Source organism: Pseudophryne corroboree, chromosome 12 (assembly GCF_028390025.1).
Source record: "Pseudophryne corroboree isolate aPseCor3 chromosome 12, aPseCor3.hap2, whole genome shotgun sequence".
NCBI classification, from domain to species: Eukaryota; Metazoa; Chordata; class Amphibia; order Anura; family Myobatrachidae; genus Pseudophryne; species Pseudophryne corroboree.
In genome coordinates, this window is record NC_086455.1 from 68,856,631 (window position 1) to 68,883,423 (window position 26,793).

General features: G+C 43.4%; 1 protein-coding gene and 1 pseudogene across 1 annotated transcript; both read right to left on the bottom strand.

The window, feature by feature from the left end:
* Positions 1-15,042: 15,042 nt before the first annotated feature.
* Positions 15,043-15,916, bottom strand: LOC134980148 (cyclin-dependent kinase 5 activator 1-like). Its single transcript, XM_063946840.1, has one exon. The coding sequence runs from the start codon at positions 15,857-15,859 to the stop codon at positions 15,059-15,061; it is 801 nt and encodes a 266-aa protein (XP_063802910.1). The 5' UTR covers positions 15,860-15,916; the 3' UTR covers positions 15,043-15,058.
* A 3,794-nt stretch (positions 15,917-19,710) lies between these two features.
* On the bottom strand, positions 19,711-19,829 carry LOC134981828 (5S ribosomal RNA; annotated as a pseudogene).
* Between the last annotated feature and the right edge of the window lie 6,964 nt (positions 19,830-26,793).

The following is a 26,793-nucleotide window of genomic DNA, read 5'->3' on the forward strand; positions in this document are numbered from 1 at the left end:
CTCCGTTACCCATGGAATGGTTTCTCTGGGCAGGGTTTTATTACGCTGTTTGGCCTGTTTTTGAAAATTGGTCAATGCCCTGTCTCGTGCTTTCTTAAGCTCAGTTCTAGCATAACCTCGCTCACTAAATTTAGTTATCATCTCCTCAAGCTGCATCTCACGTATGTTAGGATCTGTATTATTTCTGCAGACTCTGAGGAGTTGTGAGTAGGGTAAACTGCGGATCATTGCTTTGGGATGGGAGCTTTCGGCTCGGAGCACTGTATTCCGATCCGTGGGTTTTTTGTACAGGGATGTCACAACCTTTCCCTCGACAAGCTGAATCCGGACATCAAGATAACAGACGTCTGTCTTACTTGATGTCCAAGTTAATTTGATGGGACTATTCGTGTCATTATGTTTCAAAATAATGTCGATGAGTTTTTGTATATCATCATTCCACCAGACCAGGAGGTCATCGATGTAGCGGAAATACAGGGAGATTTTACTTGAGATGTTAGTGTCTATGAAAAAAAGGTCCCGTTCCACCTCCCACATGAAACTATTAGCAAATGCTGGGGCCACCGGTGACCCCATCGAGCAGCCCTGGAGTTGCCTATAAAACTTCCCATTGAACAAAAAGAAATTATGTGTCAATGTGAAAGTCAGTAATTCAATAAATAGATCAATATCAGGACCCGAGTAGAGGCTATTGCCCATGATCAGCCGTCTAACTGCCTCCAGCCCCTCCTCGTGAGGGATACATGTATAGAGGCTGGTCACGTCCAATGTGACCATGCTTGTTTCACTGGGAACCTGTCCCAAGCCTGCTAGTCTCTCTAACAACATATTCGTGTCCTTCAGATACGTAAAAGTGGCCTGTACACAAGGCTGCAAGAACGTGTCTAAGTACACCGCCACTGGTTCGCACAGAGACCCCCGGGCCGAGATGATAGGTCTCCCTGGTGGCCTCTGTGCGTCCTTGTGGACTTTCGGCAAAGTGTAAAATATTGGCATAACCGGGCATTTAGTAGTTAATTTGTCACAAATTACCTGTGTTATTAACCCCTCTTCCACCGCTCTTTTAAGAATAATATCAAGCTTTTGTTTAAAAACCGGTGTGGGGTCACGGTCAAGTTGACAATATGTTTTGCTGTCACTAAGCAGCCTATCACATTCTGCCACATATAGTGTTGTGTCCTGAATGACGACTGAGCCCCCCTTATCGGCGGCCCTGATCACAATGTCAGTCCTCTGTTGCAGATTTTTCAATGCTTGCCGTTCATCTCTGGGTAGATTGTGTTTCACTGTTGGTGCTACAGTTCCCGTGATGCCATCCATTAGTCTGTGGAAGGTTTTCAAGGTCGCATTATTTGACTGTGGGTCAAATCTGGAGCGACTGCCCAGTTTGGAGATACGGCTAGGTAGTGTCGGTTCAGGATTTGCCGTCGGGTGTTTAAAGAAATGTTCCTTAATCTTTAAAGAACGTGCCAATTTGAATGATTCCACCTTCCAGTTGAATGGATTCATGTAGTTGGTAGGGATAAATGTGAGTCCTTTGCTGAGCAGTCTTTGTTCAGGGTCTTGAAGGGTGTATGAGGACAGATTAAAAATTAAGTGGCTTTGTTCTTGGGTGGTCTTCCCACTCTGCCTCTGACGCAAGCGGGCTTCGCCGGTCACCATGGAGACGCACCGGGAGCCCTAGCAATACAAAAAACAAAACAAAACACGAATACTTAATTGCGGTGAGAAACTGACACATAATAAAACAGCGCTCAATCGGAGCTAGAGTGTCAGAAAAGTAAATAACAGATAAAATCACTTCTTAAAACACAAACATTTAAAAACGAGAATGGTGTTAAAAAAGTGTTGATAACATTAAAAGGTGACAAATAAAGCAGGTGCTGCAAAATCTTAACTCCGGTACTCTTTTCTTCTAAAATATCTACCTGGGTGGCAAGGAGCTAGAATGGCTCCTAGTCGACAGGGCAGTGTGCAAATGTTATAATGTATGGTCCTAAGTATACACCTGGCTGGGGCAGAGTACCCAAACCCGAGGACGGGGCCGAGGAGCTGGTAATCTGAGACGACCACAACGGGTACGTTTCTCAAGTACCTCTGCCAGTGATAACGATGAAGGGGGAGCAACAGGTTATGAAGCTAGAAAACCCGTGACCCCTTTAGGGGCCAACACCCGGGCAGTGGCCTCCTCCCGGGGAAGACCAAAACAAGACGGGGAGGCCAAACGAGGAGGCAGAGTGGGAAGACCACCCAAGAACAAAGCCACTTAATTTTTAATCTGTCCTCATACACCCTTCAAGACCCTGAACAAAGACTGCTCAGCAAAGGACTCACATTTATCCCTACCAACTACATGAATCCATTCAACTGGAAGGTGGAATCATTCAAATTGGCACGTTCTTTAAAGATTAAGGAACATTTCTTTAAACACCCGACGGCAAATCCTGAACCGACACTACCTAGCCGTATCTCCAAACTGGGCAGTCGCTCCAGATTTGACCCACAGTCAAATAATGCGACCTTGAAAACCTTCCACAGACTAATGGATGGCATCACGGGAACTGTAGCACCAACAGTGAAACACAATCTACCCAGAGATGAACGGCAAGCATTGAAAAATCTGCAACAGAGGACTGACATTGTGATCAGGGCCGCCGATAAGGGGGGCTCAGTCGTCATTCAGGACACAACACTATATGTGGCAGAATGTGATAGGCTGCTTAGTGACAGCAAAACATATTGTCAACTTGACCGTGACCCCACACCGGTTTTTAAACAAAAGCTTGATATTATTCTTAAAAGAGCGGTGGAAGAGGGGTTAATAACACAGGTAATTTGTGACAAATTAACTACTAAATGCCCGGTTGTGCCAATATTTTACACTTTGCCGAAAGTCCACAAGGACGCACAGAGGCCACCAGGGAGACCTATCATCTCGGCCCGGGGGTCTCTGTGCGAACCAGTGGCGGTGTACTTAGACACGTTCTTGCAGCCTTGTGTACAGGCCACTTTTACGTATCTGAAGGACACGAATATGTTGTTAGAGAGACTAGCAGGCTTGGGACAGGTTCCCAGTGAAACAAGCATGGTCACATTGGACGTGACCAGCCTCTATACATGTATCCCTCACGAGGAGGGGCTGGAGGCAGTTAGACGGCTGATCATGGGCAATAGCCTCTACTCGGGTCCTGATATTGATCTATTTATTGAATTACTGACTTTCACATTGACACATAATTTCTTTTTGTTCAATGGGAAGTTTTATAGGCAACTCCAGGGCTGCTCGATGGGGTCACCGGTGGCCCCAGCATTTGCTAATAGTTTCATGTGGGAGGTGGAACGGGACCTTTTTTTCATAGACACTAACATCTCAAGTAAAATCTCCCTGTATTTCCGCTACATCGATGACCTCCTGGTCTGGTGGAATGATGATATACAAAAACTCATCGACATTATTTTGAAACATAATGACACGAATAGTCCCATCAAATTAACTTGGACATCAAGTAAGACAGACGTCTGTTATCTTGATGTCCGGATTCAGCTTGTCGAGGGAAAGGTTGTGACATCCCTGTACAAAAAACCCACGGATCGGAATACAGTGCTCCGAGCCGAAAGCTCCCATCCCAAAGCGATGATCCGCAGTTTACCCTACTCACAACTCCTCAGAGTCTGCAGAAATAATACAGATCCTAACATACGTGAGATGCAGCTTGAGGAGATGATAACTAAATTTAGTGAGCGAGGTTATGCTAGAACTGAGCTTAAGAAAGCACGAGACAGGGCATTGACCAATTTTCAAAAACAGGCCAAACAGCGTAATAAAACCCTGCCCAGAGAAACCATTCCATGGGTAACGGAGTACAATGCCAACAGCCCGACCTTGGTTAAACAAGTTAGGAACGTGTGGCGGATGGTTACTACGGACCCAGAGCTAAAATGCTTTCAAAAGAGTAAACTGTTGGCAAGTTTTTCCAGGGGCAAAAATCTGAAAGACTTGGTGGTCAAGACCGATATTACAGGTTTTGACGCCAAGAATGCACCCAGGCATTTTTTGAGCAAGAAAAATGGATACTTTAAATGCCTGGGGTGCACGACGTGTTCATTTTTCTTAGTGGGAGAATCTTTTCCCCATCCACACACCGGCCAGAGACTGAAGATCGGGTGGCCACTCACTTGCACGTCCCGTTTTGTCATTTACATAATAGTGTGCCCATGTGGACTCTATTATGTGGGCAAAACGGAGTGCCAAGTAAAAGTCAGACTAACTCAACACAGGTCAGCCATACGGGCAGCCCTGGCTTCTGGGACTAGCGACCAACCGGTGGCAAGACACTTTGCCATAAAGCACCACCCACTGGCGAGTCTGAGATATAGGGCCATCGATCATGTTCCAGCTTCTCTAAGAGGTGGTGATAGAGGAAAGAAATTGCTGCAGTTGGAATCCAGGTGGATTTTCCGCCTGGATTGCTTAGCCCCCAAAGGGCTAAATGAGTCCCTTGGACTAATTAATTTTCTATGAATTTATCCATATTGTTGTGAGTCTAAAGCATGTGGCAATCAATTTTGGGGTAACTTTGGGGTAATAAGGATACCGACCCAAGAATCACTGTGGTGAAGGAGTAGGGCCATCTAGTGATAGATTCCATTTTTGTGGGGTAACCCTACTTAGGACCATACATTATAACATTTGCACACTGCCCTGTCGACTAGGAGCCATTCTAGCTCCTTGCCACCCAGGTAGATATTTTAGAAGAAAAGAGTACCGGAGTTAAGATTTTGCAGCACCTGCTTTATTTGTCACCTTTTAATGTTATCAACACTTTTTTAACACCATTCTCGTTTTTAAATGTTTGTGTTTTAAGAAGTGATTTTATCTGTTATTTACTTTTCTGACACTCTAGCTCCGATTGAGCGCTGTTTTATTATGTGTCAGTTTCTCACCGCAATTAAGTATTCGTGTTTTGTTTTGTTTTTTGTATTGCTAGGGCTCCCGGTGCGTCTCCATGGTGACCGGCGAAGCCCGCTTGCGTCACTTCCGGCTGGGCGGTGACGCCGAAACCGGAAGTGCGGGTCGGGAGACGCCGAGGCAAGCCGTGGTCCACGCAGCTGGGAGTCATGATGAAGGGGGTAAGTGGGGTCATGATACACTATTTATACAATGCACGTGTTATGTTTTGGTTGTCTGAGGAAGGGGACACGTCCCCGAAACGTTACTTGTTTTGCACAATAAATCTCCTGGCGGAGTTTTCACGTTGATTACAAGTCTGTGAGTGCCACCTAATCTTTTCGACTATATATATATATATATATATATATTTGACTCCAAACCACATTACATTTTTCTTTTTTTTCTTTTCCATGAGTACACCCGCAGATCTCTCTCTCTCTCTCTCTTTTTTTTTTTTATTCCAGTCTTTCCTTTTTAGTAAATATATATATATATATATATATATACACACAAAGGAATGAGCGGCACTCCCAGGTCTTATCCAAAAGAAAGGGTTCTCAACCCATCAATAAATGCAACGTTTTGGTACTTTTATTTCAACCGTCATCAGGCTTATCACAAAGAAATAACAAACAATCTTACCTTTAAATAACATACAATGTAACACGTGCAGTGATCACCGGATGTCCAGAGCCCTGGACTTCCTCTGACATACGTCAGACATGACCTCACTAAACAATAATTAACCCTTCACCATGAAGCATAAAAATAAGGAAAAACTGGAAAGAACAAAAGAAACAAAAAACAACCATAATAATAAATGTATCCATATACTGAACAGATAAACATCATTGTTACAGATGAATTTGATTTCATAAATAGAATACATTATTGCACATGATAAGCTTTGCGTAACAATCATAAATAAGCAAAAGATCCACAAAACCAGTAACCTATAAGAAACTACTAAATGATAATGACCCATTCAAACCATTGGGAGCCATAGTATTGAGACGATGGAGCCATAGTATTGAGACGATGAATCCATCGCGTCTCACATTGAAGTAGCCTTTTATTTCTATCCCCCCTCTTCTATTGGCAGGGATGTGATCAATCATTTTGTAACGCATGCTTGATAAATTATGATTGCACTGTCTAAAATGTTTTGCAACGGGCTGATCTATCATTTTACCCTCCAAAATTTGTTTCACTGCACTACGATGTTGAGCCATGCGCTCCTTAAAAGTACAAGAGGTTTTACCCACATACATAAGCCCACAAGGGCACTTGATGCAATATACGACATATCTGGATGTACACGTCAAACTCTGAGTAATTTTCATAGCTTTACCCGATTGGGGATGATAAAAGGTGTCACCCGTTTCCAGATACATACAAGTGGTACAACCCAGGCACCGAAAGTTACCTGCTTTTCTCCTAAGGAAATGACTTGGTTTAATAGAAGTAAACTCAGAAATGTCGGAGTGTACAAGTAAATCACGTAGATTTCTACCTCTACGATAACAAGGCATCAATCGTTTAGAGGCCAGAGAAGATAGTGCCTGATCTGCCTGTATTACAGGCCAGTGTCTCTTGGCACATCTGTTTAACTGCTTACTGGCAGTAGAGAACTGATTAACAAAAACCATTGTCTCTCCCGTCTTACTTGGTACACTTGGATTTGTTTGATTTTGGGGGCTGCTAAAGCTCTATTCTTAGCATCCTGTAATAATTTATTAGAATAACCCCGCTCAAGAAATTTAACAATAAGATTATCCATTTGTAGGCGTTCTTCTGCTACATCACTGCAAATACGGTGTATCCTAAGCAGTTGGGAGAAAGGTAAACCATGAATGAGAGACACAGGGTGATGGCTTAAAACCCACATCCAAACGGGAGACATTAACATCCAGAAAATTAATACTATCTCTCTGGATATTAAAAGTAAATTTGATATTCTCATCACGTAAATTAATCTCAGTCATCATGGTAACAAAACTTTCTTTAGTGCCAGTCCAGATCATAAACACGTCATCTATGTACCTGGTAAAAAATGCGATATTAGAATGATACTCAGGTACATCAAAAAACAATTTTTGCTCTACAGCAAACATGAAAGCGTTTGCGTAGGCAGGAGCGACCGGAGATCCCATCGCACATCCATGTGTTTGCAAAAATAATTCCTTATTAAATAGAAAATAATTGCGGGTCAATACTAGCCTCAATAAATCCAAGAATAATTGTACAGGGACACCGGTGTAATGAATGTTATCAGAAATCAAATCTCTAACTGCAGAAATACCTCTTTCATGAGGGATATTAGTATAGAGACTAACAATATCTGCTGTACATAACCAACATTCTGTAGTGGATAAAGACAAATCTCTCAATTTACTCAGAAAGCAAAAGGTATCCTTAAGGTAAGTTTTTTCGTGCTGAATTACAGGTTGTAGCATAAAATCTAAATATTGGGAAACCTGACTAAAAAGCGAATCTCTAGCCGCTACTATAGGGCGGCCGGGTGGTTTAAACAAATTTTTATGCAATTTCGGGATGGTATAAAATACAGGTACCAGAGGTGATGATACATAAAGTGCATTCAACATATCCATATCAATCAAACCTTGGTCAACCGAGCTCAAAAGGAATTCATACAGTTCTCTAACATATACTTCAGTAGGGTCCTGCATTAATTTAATATATACATTAGAGTCATTCAATTGTGAATATGCTTCAGCCAGATAGTCACCAATGTCCTGAATCACAATCCCGCCTCCCTTGTCTGCGGGACGGATTGTGATATCAGTCCTATCAGATAAATTCCTCAAAACAATACGTTCATCAGGTGAAAGATTATCAACATGTTTAGGAGGAGTCTTAGTAACAACATCAACAACATCAATCTAATTAGTCAAGGTCTTAGTATATGCACGTATGGCAGGATTAATTGAAGGAGGATCAAAAGTAGATTTAGATCTTACCGGAGTCAAAGATAAATTGACTGCATCCATTGGCATAGATAACAATGAACAGTTATTCTTACAGTTATTAAAGATGAAAAAGCGTGAGGTGGATTTTTATTTACATGGAGTTACCCTCTCAGACTATTATAGGGATAAGAAGATCCTGAGGGGTTTTCGCATTAAAAACTCCCCAACCATTGGTCGACTTAATCCGGATTTTTGCCGTAGATGGGTGGCGGTTTTAAATAAAGCTTCTTTTGATTTAATTTTACTCGTAATTGAGGAGTCTACCCGTGAATTGGAAATAGTGCGTGAAAAGGTGAAAAAGTTTGAAGAGGAAAGCATGGAATTTCTTCAGAAGGATACCAACACGGAATGGGTCACTAAGCTTCAAGCACAGGTGGATAAATACCGGAATGACCTTATCAACTTCAAAACCAAAAAGTATGCAGCAGTGACTAAAGATTATGAGGAAAATAAAGTTTATTTTCTCTCTGGTAATCAGCGCTATTTGGGTAGACAACCACATCAACGTTATGTTAAAAAACCTAAAGTTTTTCCTCTTGAAACAGATGGATCTAGCGGTACGTCACAAAGTGATTCAGATATTGCTTCTGCCAGCAAATCTGCACTGCATGCCCCTTTACAGATCAAGACCAGGGCGCAAAAAGACGTCCTGGTCGAAGAAACACCAGACGAGGACGGCAATGCGAAAGGCAGAGGAAAAAGGAATACAAAATCAAAGAAGTGATCTTTAATCTTTCCTCCACCCCACTTACGGAGACCGAAACAAGGGTATTACAAAGGGGTCTTAGTTTTGTTCCAACTAATTTACATAAGAGCTTTGAAAGCAAGGTAGATTTGGCACGATTTAGTCGACAGTTCAGATTGAAAGAGTTCTTCAACGATAAAGTAGCTGATTGCGGGATGGTACCCAGATGTCCGGTAAGATCTAAATCTGCTTTTGATCCTCCTTCAATTAATCCTGCCATACGTGCATATACTAAGACCTTGACTAATCAGATTGATGTTGTTACTAAGACTCCTCCTAAACATGTTGATAATCTTTCACCTGACGAACGTATTGTTTTGAGGAATTTATCTGATAGGACTGATATCACAATCCGTCCCGCAGACAAGGGAGGCGGGATTGTGATTCAGGACATTGGTGACTATCTTGCTGAAGCATATTCACAATTGAATGACTCTAATGTATATATTAAATTAATGCAGGACCCTACTGAAGTATATGTTAGAGAACTGTATGAATTCCTTTTGAGCTCGGTTGACCAAGGTTTGATTGATATGGATATGTTGAATGCACTTTATGTATCATCACCTCTGGTACCTGTATTTTATACCATCCCGAAATTGCATAAAAATTTGTTTAAACCACCCGGCCGCCCTATAGTAGCGGCTAGAGATTCGCTTTTTAGTCAGGTTTCCCAATATTTAGATTTTATGCTACAACCTGTAATTCAGCACGAAAAAACTTACCTTAAGGATACCTTTTGCTTTCTGAGTAAGTTGAGAGAATTGTCTTTATCCACTACAGAATGTTGGTTATGTACAGCAGATATTGTTAGTCTCTATACTAATATCCCTCATGAAAGAGGTATTTCTGCAGTTAGAGATTTGATTTCTGATAACATCCATTACACCGGTGTCCCTGTACAATTATTCTTGGATTTATTGAGGCTAGTATTGACCCGCAATTATTTTCTATTTAATAAGGAATTCTTTTTGCAAACACATGGATGTGCGATGGGATCTCCGGTCGCTCCTGCCTACGCAAACGTTTTCATGTTTGCTGTAGAGCAAAAATTGTTTTTTGATGTACCTGAGTATCATTCTAATATCGCATTTTTTTTACCAGGTGCATAGATGACGTGTTTATGATCTGGACTGGCACTAAAGAAAGTTTTGTTACCATGATGACTGAGATTAATTTACGTGATGAGAATATCAAATTTACTTTTAATATCCAGAGAGATAGTATTCATTTTCTGGATGTTAATGTCTCCCGTTTGGATGTGGGTTTTAAGACATCAGTGTATAGTAAACCCACTGATTGTAATAAGTATTTGATGGCTTCCAGCCATCACCCTGTGTCTCTCATTCATGGTTTACCTTTCTCCCAACTGCTTAGGATACACCGTATTTGCAGTGATGTAGCAGAAGAACGCCTACAAATAGATAATCTTATTGCTAAATTTCTTGAGCGGGGTTATTCTAATAAATTATTACAGGATGCTAAGAATAGAGCTTTAGCAGCCCCCAAAATCAAACAAAATCCAAGTGTACCAAGTAAGACGGGAGAGACGATGGTTTTTGTTAATCAGTTCTCTACTGCCAGTAAGCAGTTAAACAGATGTGCCAAGAGACACTGGCCTGTAATACAGGCAGTTCAGGCACTATCTTCTCTGGCCTCTAAACGATTGATGCCTTGTTATCGTAGAGGTAGAAATCTACGTGATTTACGTGTACACTCCGACATTTCTGAGTTTACTTCTATTAAACCAAGTAATTTCCTGAGGAGAAAAGCAGGTAACTTTCGGTGCCTGGGTTGTACCACTTGTATGTATCTGGAAACGGGTGACACCTTTTATCATCCCCAATCGGGTAAAGCTATGAAAATTACTCAGAGTTTGACGTGTACATCCAGATATGTCGTATATTGCATCAAGTGCCCTTGTGGGCTTATGTATGTGGGTAAAACCTCTTGTACTTTTAAGGAGCGCATGGCTCAACATCGTAGTGCAGTGAAACAAATTTTGGAGGGTAAAATGATAGATCAGCCCGTTGCAAAACATTTTAGACAGTGCAATCATAATTTATCAAGCATGCGTTACAAAATGATTGATCACATCCCTGCCAATAGAAGAGGGGGGGATAGAAATAAAAGGCTACTTCAGTGTGAGACGCAATGGATTCATCGTCTCAATACTATGGCTCCCAATGGTTTGAATGAGTCATTATCATTTAGTAGTTTCTTATAGGTTACTGGTTTTGTGGATCTTTTGCTTATTTATGATTGTTACGCAAAGCTTATCATGTGCAATAATGTATTCTATTTATGAAATCAAATTCATCTGTAACAATGATGTTTATCTGTTCAGTATATGGATACATTTATTATTATGGTTGTTTTTTGTTTCTTTTGTTCTTTCCAGTTTTTCCTTATTTTTATGCTTCATGGTGAAGGGTTAATTATTGTTTAGTGAGGTCATGTCTGACGTATGTCAGAGGAAGTCCATGGCTCTGGACATCCGGTGATCACTGCACGTGTTATATTGTATGTTATTTAAAGGTAAGATTGTTTGTTATTTCTTTGTGATAAGCCTGACGACGGTTGAAATAAAAGTACAGAAACGTTGCATTTATTGATGGGTTGAGAACCCTTTCTTTTGGATAAGACCTGGGAGTGCCGCTCATTCCTTTGCATATACAGCGGGTGCACCTGCACGAGAAGGCACCGGGCATTATTCTGTTTAAAGATTGGAGTGCCGATTACGAGGACGTCTATATATATATATATATATATATGTTACTCGGAGACTTGTAAAGAGTTTAGGTGCACTTAAACTCTTTGTGCAAGTCTCTGAGTGCCGCCTTACTGCATTGATATACAACAGAGGGCGTTATCTCTCTTTGCTTTCTTCTCACGCTGGTTACTCAACCTGAAGAAAAGGCTGGAAAGCCTTGAAACGTTGTTGTACGATGTAACCCCTATTTGAGCACTTTTCATACCATGTAATTCCAATATAAGTTTATTGTTACTAAAAAGTGGAGTGCCGCCTGATCTTTTTCCAAAGCAGAACCTAGCTATAGGTTCAGGAAATTGTGCGTTTAAATATATTATATATATATATATATATATATATATATATATATATATAAAAAATATATATATATATATATATATATAGAATTGAAGACCACGGCGCTCGGGTGCAATTTATGTGGTAATAGTGCACAGTATAAAAAGTATTGTTTAGAAATATAGTAAAACGTAGTGAATATATTAAAAAAGATTTTAAAAGAAGATACGTGAGGTAAAAGTCCCTATTTCATATAAAAGCACTTCTCAGTAAATTATCAGAGCGGCAGCTTGTAATACATATAGATATGCTTGGCATGCATATAAAATTTGTTGCAAGAATTGGAAAAACAAGCGCCCAAGAGTGTAATTATTAGGGTCAGGGAAAATGAAGGTATAAAAAATGGATGATAAGGATCGATTTAAAACACTTATCTGGCAGGTAGAGACTTGAATCAAGTAGTAGTCTTTTTGAGGATTAAGAACATGCGGATAAAACAGAAAAAACTAACATAGTGTGTACCGTTTATGTTGCATATTATGTTACTGTTTAGTTTCACAGGCCTTATTAGGGAACTTAGCTTATTCCCACAGAGTATAAATTTGCAGCCTGCGCAGTATATATATTAAAAATACAAGAAAGTTTTTAATAACATAATCACATAAAAACACACATAAAAATAGCTGTATAGCATGCGTACAGGATAAAAAATTAAATCAGGCTTATCTGTCCATGAATATGACTGAAATGCATGCGTACAGGATTTAAAATAGTTTTAGGCTTATCTGTCCATCAAGAGGAGGTGTCTGCAGACACCTCCTCTTGATGGACAGATAAGCCTAAAACTATTTTAAATCCTGTACGCATGCATTTCAGTCATATTCATGGACAGATAAGCCTGATTTAATTTTTTATCCTGTACGCATGCTATACAGCTATTTTTATGTGTGTTTTTATGTGATTATGTTATTAAAAACTTTCTTGTATTTTTAATATATATACTGCGCAGGCTGCAAATTTATACTCTGTGGGAATAAGCTAAGTTCCCTAATAAGGCCTGTGAAACTAAACAGTAACATAATATGCAACATAAACGGTACACACTATGTTAGTTTTTTCTGTTTTATCCGCATGTTCTTAATCCTCAAAAAGACTACTACTTGATTCAAGTCTCTACCTGCCAGATAAGTGTTTTAAATCGATCCTTATCATCCATTTTTTATACCTTCATTTTCCCTGACCCTAATAATTACACTCTTGGGCGCTTGTTTTTCCAATTCTTGCAATATATATATATATATATATATATATATATAAAATGATGAGATTGGTATGGTAGCACCACCTCTCTTTTAGTATTAGCATGTAGAAATATAGGTGATACTCATACTGTGTGGCATAATGTGAATTTTGGCTCATACTGTGTGGCGTAATGTGAATTTTAGCTGATACCATGTGGCGTATTGTGAATTTCAGGTCATACTGTGTGGCGTATTGTGAATTTCGGCTCATACCGTGTGGCATAATGTGAATTTCGGCTCATACCGTATGGCATAATGTGAATAAGGGGAACTACTGTCAGTAGCTGTGAGCATGGGGACATGTGTGACAAGTGCTGGTGTCCTGCAGAGGGGGGCTTATGCCATAGAAAGAGGCAGATGTTGCTGTGTTGGCATATGTGTACATTTTAAAATTATCTTGTGTTATTTTAAAACTCAGATGTTTGGCCCCCTAAATCTCCTGTACTTTTCAGAGTGTCCAACTCAAAAACAGGCTGTAGTTGCTGAGGGTGCAAGGGAGGGGTGGGGTGTGTGTGTGTGGGGGAGGGAATGCATATGCATAGGTGTGCGCAGGGGGGGTGCCTGGTGCGCACAGGCACCCCCTAATGTCTGGCACCCCAATCTCACATGCCTGATGCAGGGATCGCCGAGCAGGCTGATTACTGTCCCCTCTGCGCTGCACCCTGCAGGACTGCATTACTGACCGGACGCCTCGGTTAATAAAAGATGCCACTGCCACCGGCTTTCAAACTCCCGGCTCCACCTCCATGTACAAAAACAGCATGACGTGATTACATCATGCTGCTCACATGCCCACCCATCACACCCGCCACATGCCCACCTCTCTCCTTCTATGCTATGCCAACGCCAGCCACTGATGAGGATCAGCATGCAGCCAGCGTTCCTCTTAGGAAGACAAATTCAATACTGGCAGGTGGTCGGCAGCAACATTGACAAGTCACTCGTTTTTCCAGCAGCAGCAGTACTAGTCTGCGACTGTCAGTGTCAGTGAGTGAGTGACTTGTAAGTAAACTGCTGCAGCTTGCAGGGGAAAGTGAGGGGGAGCCAGACCAGGCAGAGGAGGAGCAGTGTAATTGTAGTGAGTGCCATCAGGGGTGTTTGTTTGGTGCACACCACAACATCTGACAGTGTATCTGCTTTATTAGAATTGGTACAAGGGTGGATATTTTATATGCGTTGACCATCAGTAGGTGCTAGACATGCCCAAAAGGCGGTGCTAGACACACCCCAGGCTCCGACGGTGCACCCCCTAATAAAATGTGCTGCGCACGCCAGTGTGCATATGCAGTTATGCACCTAGGCTCACCACTCTCTAGTTTCACCATTGGGTCAGGGATAGGTTGGGGAAGTGTAAGCAACGATAGGGTGCAGCGGCAGCTTAGACTCGGGGTTATGCTGTAGCAGATAGTCAGTATCGGTCCGTGGTCGCACCATTATGTTTCATTGTATTTCTCTGGGGTGTATTATATCTACTTTATTATTAGGAACTAGGGAGAAATTAGATTAAGCCATGTGATTTTACTGAGAGAATGTAAAATAGTACTAGACACGCCCAATAGGCATTGCTAGACTCGCCATTGCTGGTGATTTCAGACATTTTTATCTTGATTGCTACAGTCTAATATTTGTTTTGCAAATTAAACTGAAAGTTATAAAAAAAAAGACTTTTCTAAATGAACAACAAGAAAATGAATATTGCGTTGGTCCATGGTGGCTGTGCCACTACCAATTCTTAAAGAACTGGTAACCCCATTGCCAAGTGGCCACGCCTGATAGCCATGCAATAACAGCCACGGGTGGTGTGGGTTTCTTTGCCTTAGGTTCCCAAGCCTGAAATAGGGTTTCTTTATCTTAGATTCCCAAGCCTGAATTTGAGCTTCTTTATGGTTCTCAAGCCAGAGCTGTTGCTATAATTCATGGAAACAGGATTTTCATCAACACTCACCACAGTTACTGGTTACTGTATTAGCCTCTACCACCTCTGATGGGAGGTTGACCGCACTGCCAGCTCAGGTAATGATTTTAAACTGATGTTATGTCCTGCTGTCCACCCTCAGCTTTAAGATCTTCAAAGACCTGGTTGAAATACTGGGGGGCAGTGTGGAAGTGGAGCATCTTTGCACTCATTAAGTTGATAATGTAGAGGCAATGACTCCAAAAGGCTTCCTTTGAGCTTTCAGCAAGGAAAGACCTCAGTGGGTAGGAGGTCTCACTGCCATTGTATGCGTAGGATAAATACAAGCATGTTGATAGATATGCCATTAGTTCCTGCATGCTGTGCAGCTCAGATGACATGACCTCTTGGCAGAGCATGTAGAGAAACACTACATTGGCCAGAGTGATGAAACCAACCATCTGCCAGCATTCAGAGAGGGAGCTGTCTGCAGCGGTCATCCATAAAGCGATATCTGTGGGCGATATATGCTGGAACTCCTTACACCTGCGGCAGAGAAACTCCATAAGACAACTGAGCAGCTCGCTGGTGGACGCCTGCACCGTCTTGGATTTTTCAGGTGAGCGCACTTCCTGGTTGTTACCAGTTTCCTTAACAGGAGCATCATGTGAGTCCTGTATGAAGGCTGACAGATCCATACAGGATAGCACTGAATCCTTCATGCTCTCAATGACAAGGTGGGTAATATTGGTTCCACCCATTTTGCCTTGCCTCCTTTTAACCATGAATCTCCTGAAGCCAGCGATGAGCGAATGTCTCTCGACAGGTCTTGCAGTCTCGCTGTTGTTAGTGCGATGGTTCCCATTTGATGAGTCCTCATCAGGCCGGCTAGCCTTGTGGCAGCAAGAAAATGTCAAACAGTTCCACATTCCTATTCAAGGAATGCCAGCAAATCTAATACTCATGATCTGTTTCCAGCACATGAATGATGCTGCCCGGTTCAACACTAGGCAGCAACTGAGTCCAGAAGGTTGTAGTCAGAGGATTTCCCTGCTTAAGGTGGCATTTGTGACATCACTGTGATGCGTTATTTATACAACTGAGCTGGTGATTGTGATGCTTTATTTATGCAAATGAGCTGGTGATTGTGATGCTTTATTTATGCAAATGAACTGGTGATTGTGATGCTTTTTATATGCAAATGAGCTACATGTAGGCAATTCAACAAGTGCTGTAAATTGGTGAAAATATAGAAGGTATTATCACCTTATTACAGCCCTGTAAGGGAGGGAATATGTGTAAAATAAATGATAGAGACGTAACTAGGATATTTTGAATAATCTGAGAAATAATTAGTTGAATATAAAACAAATGCAAAATGATTTCCCTCCAGCAATGGATCCATAACGATTCTTATACTCTTTCTGTATTTTAAGAAAAATGATTCTTCCTTTTTAATATGAGATAACGTCAGATGCATTCATATCTGTGGATGTAACGCTGAGATAATAACGGGTCACTGGCTATGTCAGCTGGCATTGAAATAATAATGTAACAGAAACTGAAGGTGTATTGCTGAATACTGGACATTTGGTGGATAGATGCGATGGATGCTTAGAATCAGTGCCTGATGTATTTTCTTAATAATAATCTTGTGCATATCCTTGTTATGTTGTTTTTCTTTTCTCATATAATCTAGTATTGGTAAAACTGACCCTATAGGTAAGTGCACAGTGTGTCACATGCTTGTATCCTTCTAATGCTACACACAACAGTTCAGTGGCAGACTATGTGGCAGTCTGCTGTTTCCTAAACCGTGGCTGCTAGATACATCACACACTTACTGTCACCCCCATATCTATCTACCTACCTTATACATATATATCTATCTTCTATCTCATATCTATCTTCGTACCTTATAGCAATATATCTATCTTCTATCTGCATACCTTATATCAATATATCTTCTATCTCATATATATCTACCTTATATCTATATTATATTTATTTTCTATCTCATATCTATCTACCTACCTACCTCATATCTATATATTTACCTATCTCATAGATTTCTGATATGTATCTCATATCTATCTAAGGGCAGACTAGATGGGCCACGTTGTTCGTATTGGCCATCAGTGTCTATGTCTATGTTTAACATCTGCATTGGGTACAAATCTGAATCAGACTCTAAGTCTTCTGGAAGTAGACTTAAAACCTGTGTCACATTTAAAGTAAACCGACAGTCCACATAAAGTGGATGAAACCATTTTGTTTGTCCAAACATTTCCCATTCTATCAAAGAACATCACTTAGCAACATTGGGGGTCATTCAGATCTGATTGCTGATGTGTGTTTTTGCACAGTGGGCGATCAGAGCTGAACTGCGCATGCGTATGCACTGAAATGCGCAGGCACGACGGACGGCTGCAAAAGGGATCGCTGGTCAGCGACGGGTTTGTGCGAAAGATCCATTTGCATGGGCGTTCGCAAGGAGACTGACAAGAAGAGGGCGTTTGTGGGTGGCAACTGCCCGTTTTCATGGAGTGTCTGGAAAAACACAGGAGTACCCAAGCGTTTGAAGGGAGGGTGTCTGACGTCAAATCCGGTCCCGAACAGGCTGATGTGATCACAGTTGCTGAATAAGTCCTGGGCTGCGCAAAGACTGCACAAAATCAGTTTGTGCAGCTCTGCTACACATGCGATCGCACACTTGCACAACGAAAATACACTACACCTGTAGGCGGCGACTATCTGATCGCAGGGCAGCAATAAACGCAGCCCAGTGATCAGATCTGAATTAGGCCCATTGTCACTAGTCCCTAATAAGTTGATAGGCTGCATTCTCAGGATTATTGTTTAAGGACCTTGTATTTATTGGACTGGACAGGATCTATGTGTATAGATGAGTGTGTAAAGGAGACTGCAGTTCCACCTTACACAGCAGTTGAAAACTGTATACTTTGGGCCTGAATCTACACAAATATATTTAGATTGTTAAATCCAGGATGAATAGCATCCCTACCCTAATCCTGATCCTAACTCATCCCCAACCCCAAACCTCACCCTAACCCTAATACCCCAATGGAAACCACTAAGACTTACACCAAACTTAATACTGTATCCCTAGTACCTTGACCCAAACACCTAAACTAACCCTAAAACCCAAACCTACGTTTTTTCCTCTTAGTACTATAAAGGCGAGGGGACTCTTCCCATTATTCCAGACGTACAGCATACAAACCTGATCTGAGAGCGTGCTAGGGATTAGAAGGTTGCTTCAAGGTGGCATCTGCAGTGGGGGCTGTGGTGTGGACACAAAGAGCTGGTGGTGTGGTGGGTTAGGGTGGGGAAGGGTACATGCACAATAATGTGTGTGACTGTGCTCATCTTAGTGCCTATGACATGTAACGATGGCGAAGAGTCACCACAGACCATTGTGGGTTTATCTCCTCCAGGCTGTTTGGCACAGGGCTTAAAATTTGCATTTTCCCACTACAAGCACTGGGTGCCTGGCTAATGCAATAGTGACATTACTGGGGTGCCAGGGTGATTTCATAAACCAGACACTGACTACCCAATCAAATAGGATTCGGTATGTAATACCGGCAGACAGGATGCCAGCTCGCTATGTTCGGGCCCGCCACAGGTTCTATTCCCACTCAGTTGGTGGTGTGGACCCAGCAACCGAGTGGCAATTACGGGCGAGTGTCGGTATTGCCCCTGTCGGTAAAATGCAGGCTACTCGTCGGTCTCCTGAATGCCGGGATCCCGACAGCTGCCATTGTCGAAATAAGCATACAGGCAGCTCCTCCTCCACCCCCATATTTTATTAAGTACACTATAGGATTTATTTTGTATGGGAGGTGGGGAGTGGACAGACTGCCTTCTATTACATGTATATTACAAGTACCTAAAATAAAAAAATAGTAAATGAACCCATCGTCCTGAATTGATGTACTAATACTAATAATACCATGATCATGGTGTATACTACAACACACTTGTAATATAAGGTAGTCCACTCCCCAACTACTATAAAAAATAAATCCTACATAACTCAATCATCATTATGTAGCAACTACTGTAAGTAGTAATATATATTGTTTGTTGTTTACACCGTACCTGTCTACTGCACTGTGAGCCTGTGACGGTCATCCAAATCCCAATTCCTCACTCAGCCAGTGTCTGGCTGCCAGCCTGACTCTGACTTTGTCCCACCACTGCTCACTGCTGGTGCTGGCAGTGGCAGCTGATACCGTGCGGAGGTTGTACTGTAAAAAGGGAGAGAGAGAGAAGGCTCTTGTGTGGGCGCACTCTTTAGAAAGTAAGGAAAATTCCTATAACATATGAGAAGAGATACTTAAAACATGATTTTTAATGTTAACATTTAAAACGAGATTACCCATATAAATGATCCATATGAAATAAGGATATAATAATTAAAGATTTAAAATGTTCTGGTCTGTTTTATCACAATGTGTGATTGGAAAGGTTGTAGACATTTGTCGTCTTACCCCCATTTCCCCTGACCAGTACAGAATATCTGTATTGATGGGACCGAGGAGTGGTCATAAAGGATTATTTGATAAGTGTGTCCCAATAGGGCTACTTAAATTCAAGAATTAATGGTCACCAGCATTCAAAAGGACCTGACTTTCTGACGTATGCCACAATGATTGGTCGTAAGCCTCAGATATGAAAGAATATCGTAGAAGTAAGGATTAGTGGTGATACTGCTGTTGGCGTCACAACTCACATAGAAAGGGAAATAATCCCTGCTCTACAACACCAGGTATTCGCAGGAAGTCTCCTCTCCCGGTACTAACCCGGCCCAACGCTGTTTGGCTTCCAAGATCGGACGAGATCGGGCATTGGCAGCGTGGTATGATAGTAGAGAATGTATATGGTAGTACACCAATGAGAGTGCACCTATATACGAAATAAGAGAAAGAGTGGAGACAGTTTAGAAAGCCAAGGAAAGAGATGAATAAGTAAAGTGAAAAATATGTGGATCTACTTTCTACGTTAGGCACGGCTCATCAGATCCCACGTCTGTGGTATTGTGCTCCGTGGATCGCAGATGAGAGTCCACGGAAAAATAGTAAAGCATGAACAGGAGGTACAAAATCTATGATTTTGGTTAAATTGTCTGACAAAAAGACAGCACAAAAACCGTTAAGAAATTGCGTTAGAAATTGCGTTAGAAATCATACAATAATTTTCTGAGTCACCAGAGAAATCAGCCCTTAACAGTAAGCGCTGGTATTAGCACATAGGTGGAAAGAGAAAATTAGTTTCCAAGATTTGAGTACATAGCATGTTACTCAGGCTGGGCAAACAATGCAATCATGGTATTTAAGCATTAATTTGAGGAATCTCATTGACGATCATAATACACCCTGAGCTGAGTGTGGAAATTAATTTAAGTTGGAAAATCAAATGTAGTAAATCCCACAGACTAAACCAGAAAAGCAATGTTATTATCAGTAACACAAATGGCACTGAGGATCACAATTAATGAAAAGTCATATAGCAGTATACTGGCCTCTGCTGTGAAAACTCAGCCAAACAGTGTAAGGTATCTACCAGGTACGCAATAGCAGATCAAAATTGGAAAAAATTATATATGTGTGTGTACAGCTTCTATTTGGAAATAGAGCCTATGGCAAAAATCTGTATGTATACTTCACGAGTCTGCTAGAATATGAGGTGAAATACAGAATTTAATTGAACACAGATATGATGTTGCTGTTTGTGTGTATTATACACAGGACAGCAGTGGGCTTACGATCACCAGGAAAAAATCAGAGTGGGCAGGTCAGGGCATCGTCAGGTACCAATGCAGGAGCCAAGGCGGGGATTGTGGGACCTAAGACGCCATGTTACTGCCTCCCAATCCCCGTCACGCTCCGTCTCAATCACAGCTGACCGGCGCTCCTTCGCGGCAGCTGTTAGCTCCGGCCCACCGCGCCCGATTCACCGGATAATTGGTCAGTGCTCACTTAATAGCTGGCTTAAAACCCCGTTCCCCACCCACCCCTCCAAACCCGGAAGTGAACAAGCCCACCAGGGCGAAACGCGTCTTCCACGGGGGGGACCGCATATGGAGTGAACTCTTGGCTCCTGCATTAGTGCCTGACGATGTCCTGACCTGCCCACTCTGATTTTTTCAATCCTGGTGATCGTAAGCCCACTGCTGTCCTGTGTATAATACACACAAACAGCAACATCATATCTGTGTTCAATTATATTCTGTATTTCACCTCATATTCTAGCAGACTCGTGAAGTATACATACAGATTTTTGCCATAGGCTCTATTTCCAAATAGAAGCTGTACACACACATATATAATTTTTTCCAATTTTGATCTGCTATTGCGTACCTGGTAGATACCTTACACTGTTTGGCTGAGTTTTCACAGCAGAGGCCAGTATACTGCTATAGGACTTTTCATCCATTGTGATCCTCAGTGCCATTTGTGTTACTGATAATAACATTGCTTTTCTGGTTTAGTCTGTGGGATTTACTACATTTGATTTTCCAACTTAAATTAATTTCCACACTCAGCTCAGGGTGTATTATGATCGTCAATGAGATTCCTCAAATTAATGCTTAAATACCATGATTGCGGTGGCGTGGCCTAGCTAACAAGCTGTGCAGACGTGTCTGCTATGAGCTCCTGCTAGCCCTAGTATATATGTGCTTTTTCCCCCGGCATATCTACCTCTTCCCACCCACCCGCTGCTTCCCACCAGGTTCGGGACCCAGAGAGACCGGAGAGGCGCCCCCCGCTGTATTTTTACGTTGAGGCCTCCATTCAGCACCGCAGCCGGGGCCTCGAGTTTGGGACCTGCCTGGGCGCGGGCTCCGTGCTCGGTCCGCGGGCACAGTGAGGTCTCCGACAGCTCCCCCCAGCCTCACATCCAGCTCCCCGTCCGCCTCCTACCTGCTCCGGGCCACCGGGTGCAGCGGCGGACCCCAGACCTCCGATCCCCGTCCTCTGGAGCTGCGGCAGCGGCTTCCCGGACCCTGCACCTAAGCTGACGGTGGCCATCTTGCTACACCCGGCCCTCTCACCAGCCGCTCCGTACCGCTCTCACGGGTGGCGGCTGTGCCCCGGGGTCCTACTGCTGCATAGGCGCCCCCTCCGCAGTGAAGCTGTGCGGTCCTCTACATTTCTAGGAGCCCCCTGCAAGTCGGGGCCTACGTGGGAGCCAGAGACCGCGGCCTGGAGTAGTTGTGCTGCCCCATTAAGAGGATCCTGCAGGGGGGCATGACCTGTCCTGGTCAAGATTTTAAACTACTGGGGGCGTGGCCTGGCTGTAACCCTGGGCAGACGTGCAGCAGCGGGGCTCCTGCATATCTCGCCCCAATATCTGCTTCCCTGCTGTTCCCCCCGAATCTGACTGCCCCCCTGAGGCCTGCCTGCGGCGGAGAGTGACCTGCAGTGCGGCCCCGGGCAGCGGCGTGCCCGTACAGGCTTTTCCGGCAGTGCGGCCTACATCGCGAATTGAAGCCGGGGCCTTGAGTTTGGAGATGGCCCGGCGGGAGGCTCCGGGCCGATGCGCGGCCGCAGCGGAACCCGTACAGCGCCCTGTGGATGTCCCTCAACACCCCCACAACGTGGAGACCCTGCCAGGACCCTCAGGTACCTCTCCATCACGTGGGAACCCTCCAGGAGCCTGCAAATCCCAGACGCAGCACTGTGTCTCCTTGCCTGTCCCTGCTGCGGCGGCCATTTTAAATCATATAAAACAGCACACACTGGCTGCACAGAGACTGAGAGCTCCCTGGCTTGGTTCTCTCACTGCAATAAGCCAATTACACACCCAGTCCGGCTGCACTATATCAATTGCATCCACCATCAAATGCTCCCTGGGGTGCCTGGTGTTTAGAGGCATTTGCTGACTGATACCTGTCAATTTGTCTCACAGAATACTCAGACCTCCCCCCTGCAGCTCTAATGCCTTGAATTTGACCCTTGCCCCATGCCATGACCCCCTGAATCACCCGCATACAATGGGGTCTGGTGGCTGATGTCATAGCCCGGGACACTCGTACCTCAACAGGGACTCTACAAGTCAGATATGGAGTGCTTCTGATCCACCTATGTGACTTTCCTCTGTTTTACTGTATATTATGGTGTATAACATCTGCTGATGGGGAAAACTAAGAGGGGAGGGAAATCATCTGCAGCTAAGAAATCTGGTGACAAGTCCCTACAATCTAATTTGTTTCGCTATCTTCAACTGGACACTGAAAGTGAGGACACTCGTTCGTCATCCTCTGTGTCTGGCTCTCCTGCTGGCATCGGAGGGATGGCGGGAGCCGACTCTTCACCGTTGGACAAGGGGCCTGAAGCCTCAATAGCGGATGTTTTGACCTACTTGCGTTCACTTCCTACTAAAAAGGATCTGCCTACCAAGAGAGACTTTCTGGATCTGGAACAAAAGATACGGGACACGGTCAAATCCGAGATCTCCGTACTTCAGGCAGATATCTCTCAAATATCCCACCGAGTTTCAGATATGGAAGACCACGTTGATGAAGTTTCCTCATTTCAACGGCAGCTCTGCGATACTGTTACTCTTCAGGCTCAGGAACTGAGGGCTCTCTGGCGTCGACAAGACGACCTTGACAACAGAGGTCGGAGAAACAACTTACGCGTCAGGGGGTTACCGGAAGATGTCCAGGGTCCGGGGATTGCAGACGCCCTTACTAAGATCTTCAATTAGATCATTGATGCAAATCCGGACAACATCATACTGTTCGATAGGGCTCATAGAGCATTACGCCCGAAAGGTCTTTCTTCTGAGGCTCCCAGAGATGTTATATGTCGTCTTTATTACTATCACGTTAAGGAGGAGATTCTTACTAAAGCCCGCAAACTAGATCGACTGGAATTTGATAAGAATGTGATTCAGATCTTTCCAGACCTGTCATGGTCTACGCTCCAGCAACGTCGATCTCTTAAGCCCCTGACAGAGGCTCTTAAAGAGAAGGGTATACGATTCCGATGGGGCTTTCCCTTTAATATTCAAGCCACATTTGAGGGAAGACAGGTTTTCTTGCACACGCCAGACGACTTGGATAATTTTTGTTCTACACTGTCTATACCTAAGCCTGCCTTATCGGATTGGACACAATCTTACCACCGTTTTGACCCTCCGAAGCCTCCAGCCCCACGGGCGTTTTGGACCCCGGTCAACAACAGGAAACGGGGTTCGACCCGATCGCCCCCGAATAATGGCGAGGCTGGGACTTGATATATATAACATGTCTCTTTCTCCTTGATATAAAGTTGTTTGATAAAGCTTAGCATTGAGCGGCTCTGCTTGGTCCTTAGATGTCTGGTAGAGCCAATTCGGGAGTGCAGTGCTAGGTCATTGCTCTTCCTCCACACCAGAGAGTCTGCTTTAAAGTTTAGTCACTTAGTGATATTACCTTTGCATGCTTCCACCCCTTCCCTTTCCCCGATACTCCTGTTGATTGGATCTGTTGCGCTCTATTGCTTTCAATAAGATTTTATTCTATTTTTTATTTTCAATTGTCTAAATAGAGATGACTGTCCCCACTGCGTTTACTACAAAATAGGGGGACCCTTGTATGTATAATGATGATGTCAGATGGTTGTTTTTGGAGTCTCCTTAGTTATACGCTGTGCTGTTCTTGTCCCGAGGTTGTGATGTCTCTACTGTGCCCCAGTTGGGTCAGGCTGCCTGCCTGTTTTGGCTCTTAAGTCGTGGGTATGATCTCCCTACGACTTAACGGCGGTGAAATCACCATTTTACAAGACGTAATATTATTGTCATATAGTTCTTTGTTCTCTGTACTGGTCTCTCTTCTTGTGCTTTTCTCTTTCTTGCTCTTTCTCCCTCCCTCTTCTCTCTTGGTCTCTCCGCCTATCTCCATTGCAGCCCGAGGTACCCAATACGGTCGGACCCTGTACCTTCCTCGCATTCTCGGTAAGTCAATGTTACCTTTATTGTTCACTGTAGACAACCAATTCAGCTTTCCCAATGTCTTCTGACCTTAGGCTATGTTCCTTCAACGTGAAGGGGCTTAATATTCCTGAAAAGCGGTCCACTTTGCTACGGGTGTTATGGGCGGAGCGTATAGACATTGCTTTTCTCCAGGAGACCCATTTTAAAAGTCAAGCCTCCCCTAAATTAGGAAATTATCATTATCCCCAAGTTTTTTGTAACAATAACGCTGTCAATAAATCCCTGGGGGTAGCGATATTAGTGGCACGCCGGGTCCCGGTCACGGATGCTTCCCACCTGATTCTGGAAGAAGGTTGATGCCAGGTTGTTAAATGCACAATACACAACCAGGTCTATACTCTTGTTAATATATACGCTCCTAATAAACGCCAAAGACAGTTTTTTACCAAAATACTGCGACAACTGGAGCCTATTAAAGAAGGGCGCCTGATTGTGGGGGGCGACTTTAACTGGTCCTTAGACCCGGGGATAGACTGTTCCCCTTCCCTGAATAGACGGCTGACACGGGATCACCGTCGTGTGAGCCGACTTCTCCGTGAGTTTTAGTTGATGGACTTATGGAGAACTCAACATCCGACGGGAAAGGATTACACCTTCTTTTCTCCTCCTCACAACATGTACTCACGCCCAGACTACTTCTTAGTTGAGCATAGGTTTTTACACTTATTCCCTTCAAGTGCAATTGGGCACATCACATGGTCAGAGCATGCCCCGGTATATATCTCTGTTTCACTTTCACCGGCCCCCACCGCACCATGGTCATGGAGGTTTAATAATTCCTTGACGCAAGACCCTTGTTTAAAGGCCAAACTCACCTCCGCCATCTCAGACTATATTGCGACAAATGACACCCCAGATGTTAGTGCAGTTACAATTTGGGAGGCACACAAATGTGTAGTTCGGGGGAAGATGTATACAGCTTGGCTCTCAGCTCAAGAAGGAGCGAATGGCACAGAGGCAGCAGCTCATTGAACGAATAGCAACTCTAGAGGCCTCGCACCAGTCCTCCCTTGATGCAGGGGTCTTTCTCGAACTAACTGAGGCTCGTCAAGCCCTAAATACATTTTTATGGGATAAAACCAAATTGGGAATGACCAAGTGTTGCCATAAATTTTATTTGTGGGGCATTAAACCAGGTGCTATGCTCGCTAGGGCATTAAGGGCCCAAAGACTGCAGTCTTATGTTCGCTCCGTTCATGGGCCGGGGGACATGCTGCAAATACATTGCTCATTCCTTCCAAAATTACTACGAGTCCCTTTATAATCTTAGAAAAGATCAAACCCCTCAGGCTGCCGCTGATCTGAGGGTATTGATACAGATATACCTGGCGGAAATCGAATTTCCAAAACTTCCTGAGTCAGACTTGGACGCCCTGGAACAACCCTTTACTCTAGAAGAGCTGGAAACAGCCTTGGCGGCTACACCGGCTGGGAAGAGTCCAGGCCCGGATGGTTTCCCAGTCGAATACTATAAAGCCTTTAAACAATCCTTGTTGCCCCTCTTCTTGAAGGCGTGCAATGCCATCTCTGCCGAGAAAGGCTTTTCTCCGCAGACCTTGGAAGCACATATAACTGTAATCCCAAAAGAGGGTAAGGACCCCACCCAGTGCTCGAGCTTCCGACCTATTTCCCTCCCCAACTGCGACATTAAACTCTTTGCCAAGCTGCTTGCGGGACGTTTGGGCCGCCTTCTCCCACAGGTGGTTCATGGGGACCAGGTGGGATTTATACTGGGACGAGAGGCTAAGGATAACACTTCTAAAGTTATTGATCTCATCCACCTTTCTCAAAGCGGGTCCTCCCACATGGTCCTCTTGTCCACTGACGCGGAGAAGGCCTTTGACAGGATAGATTG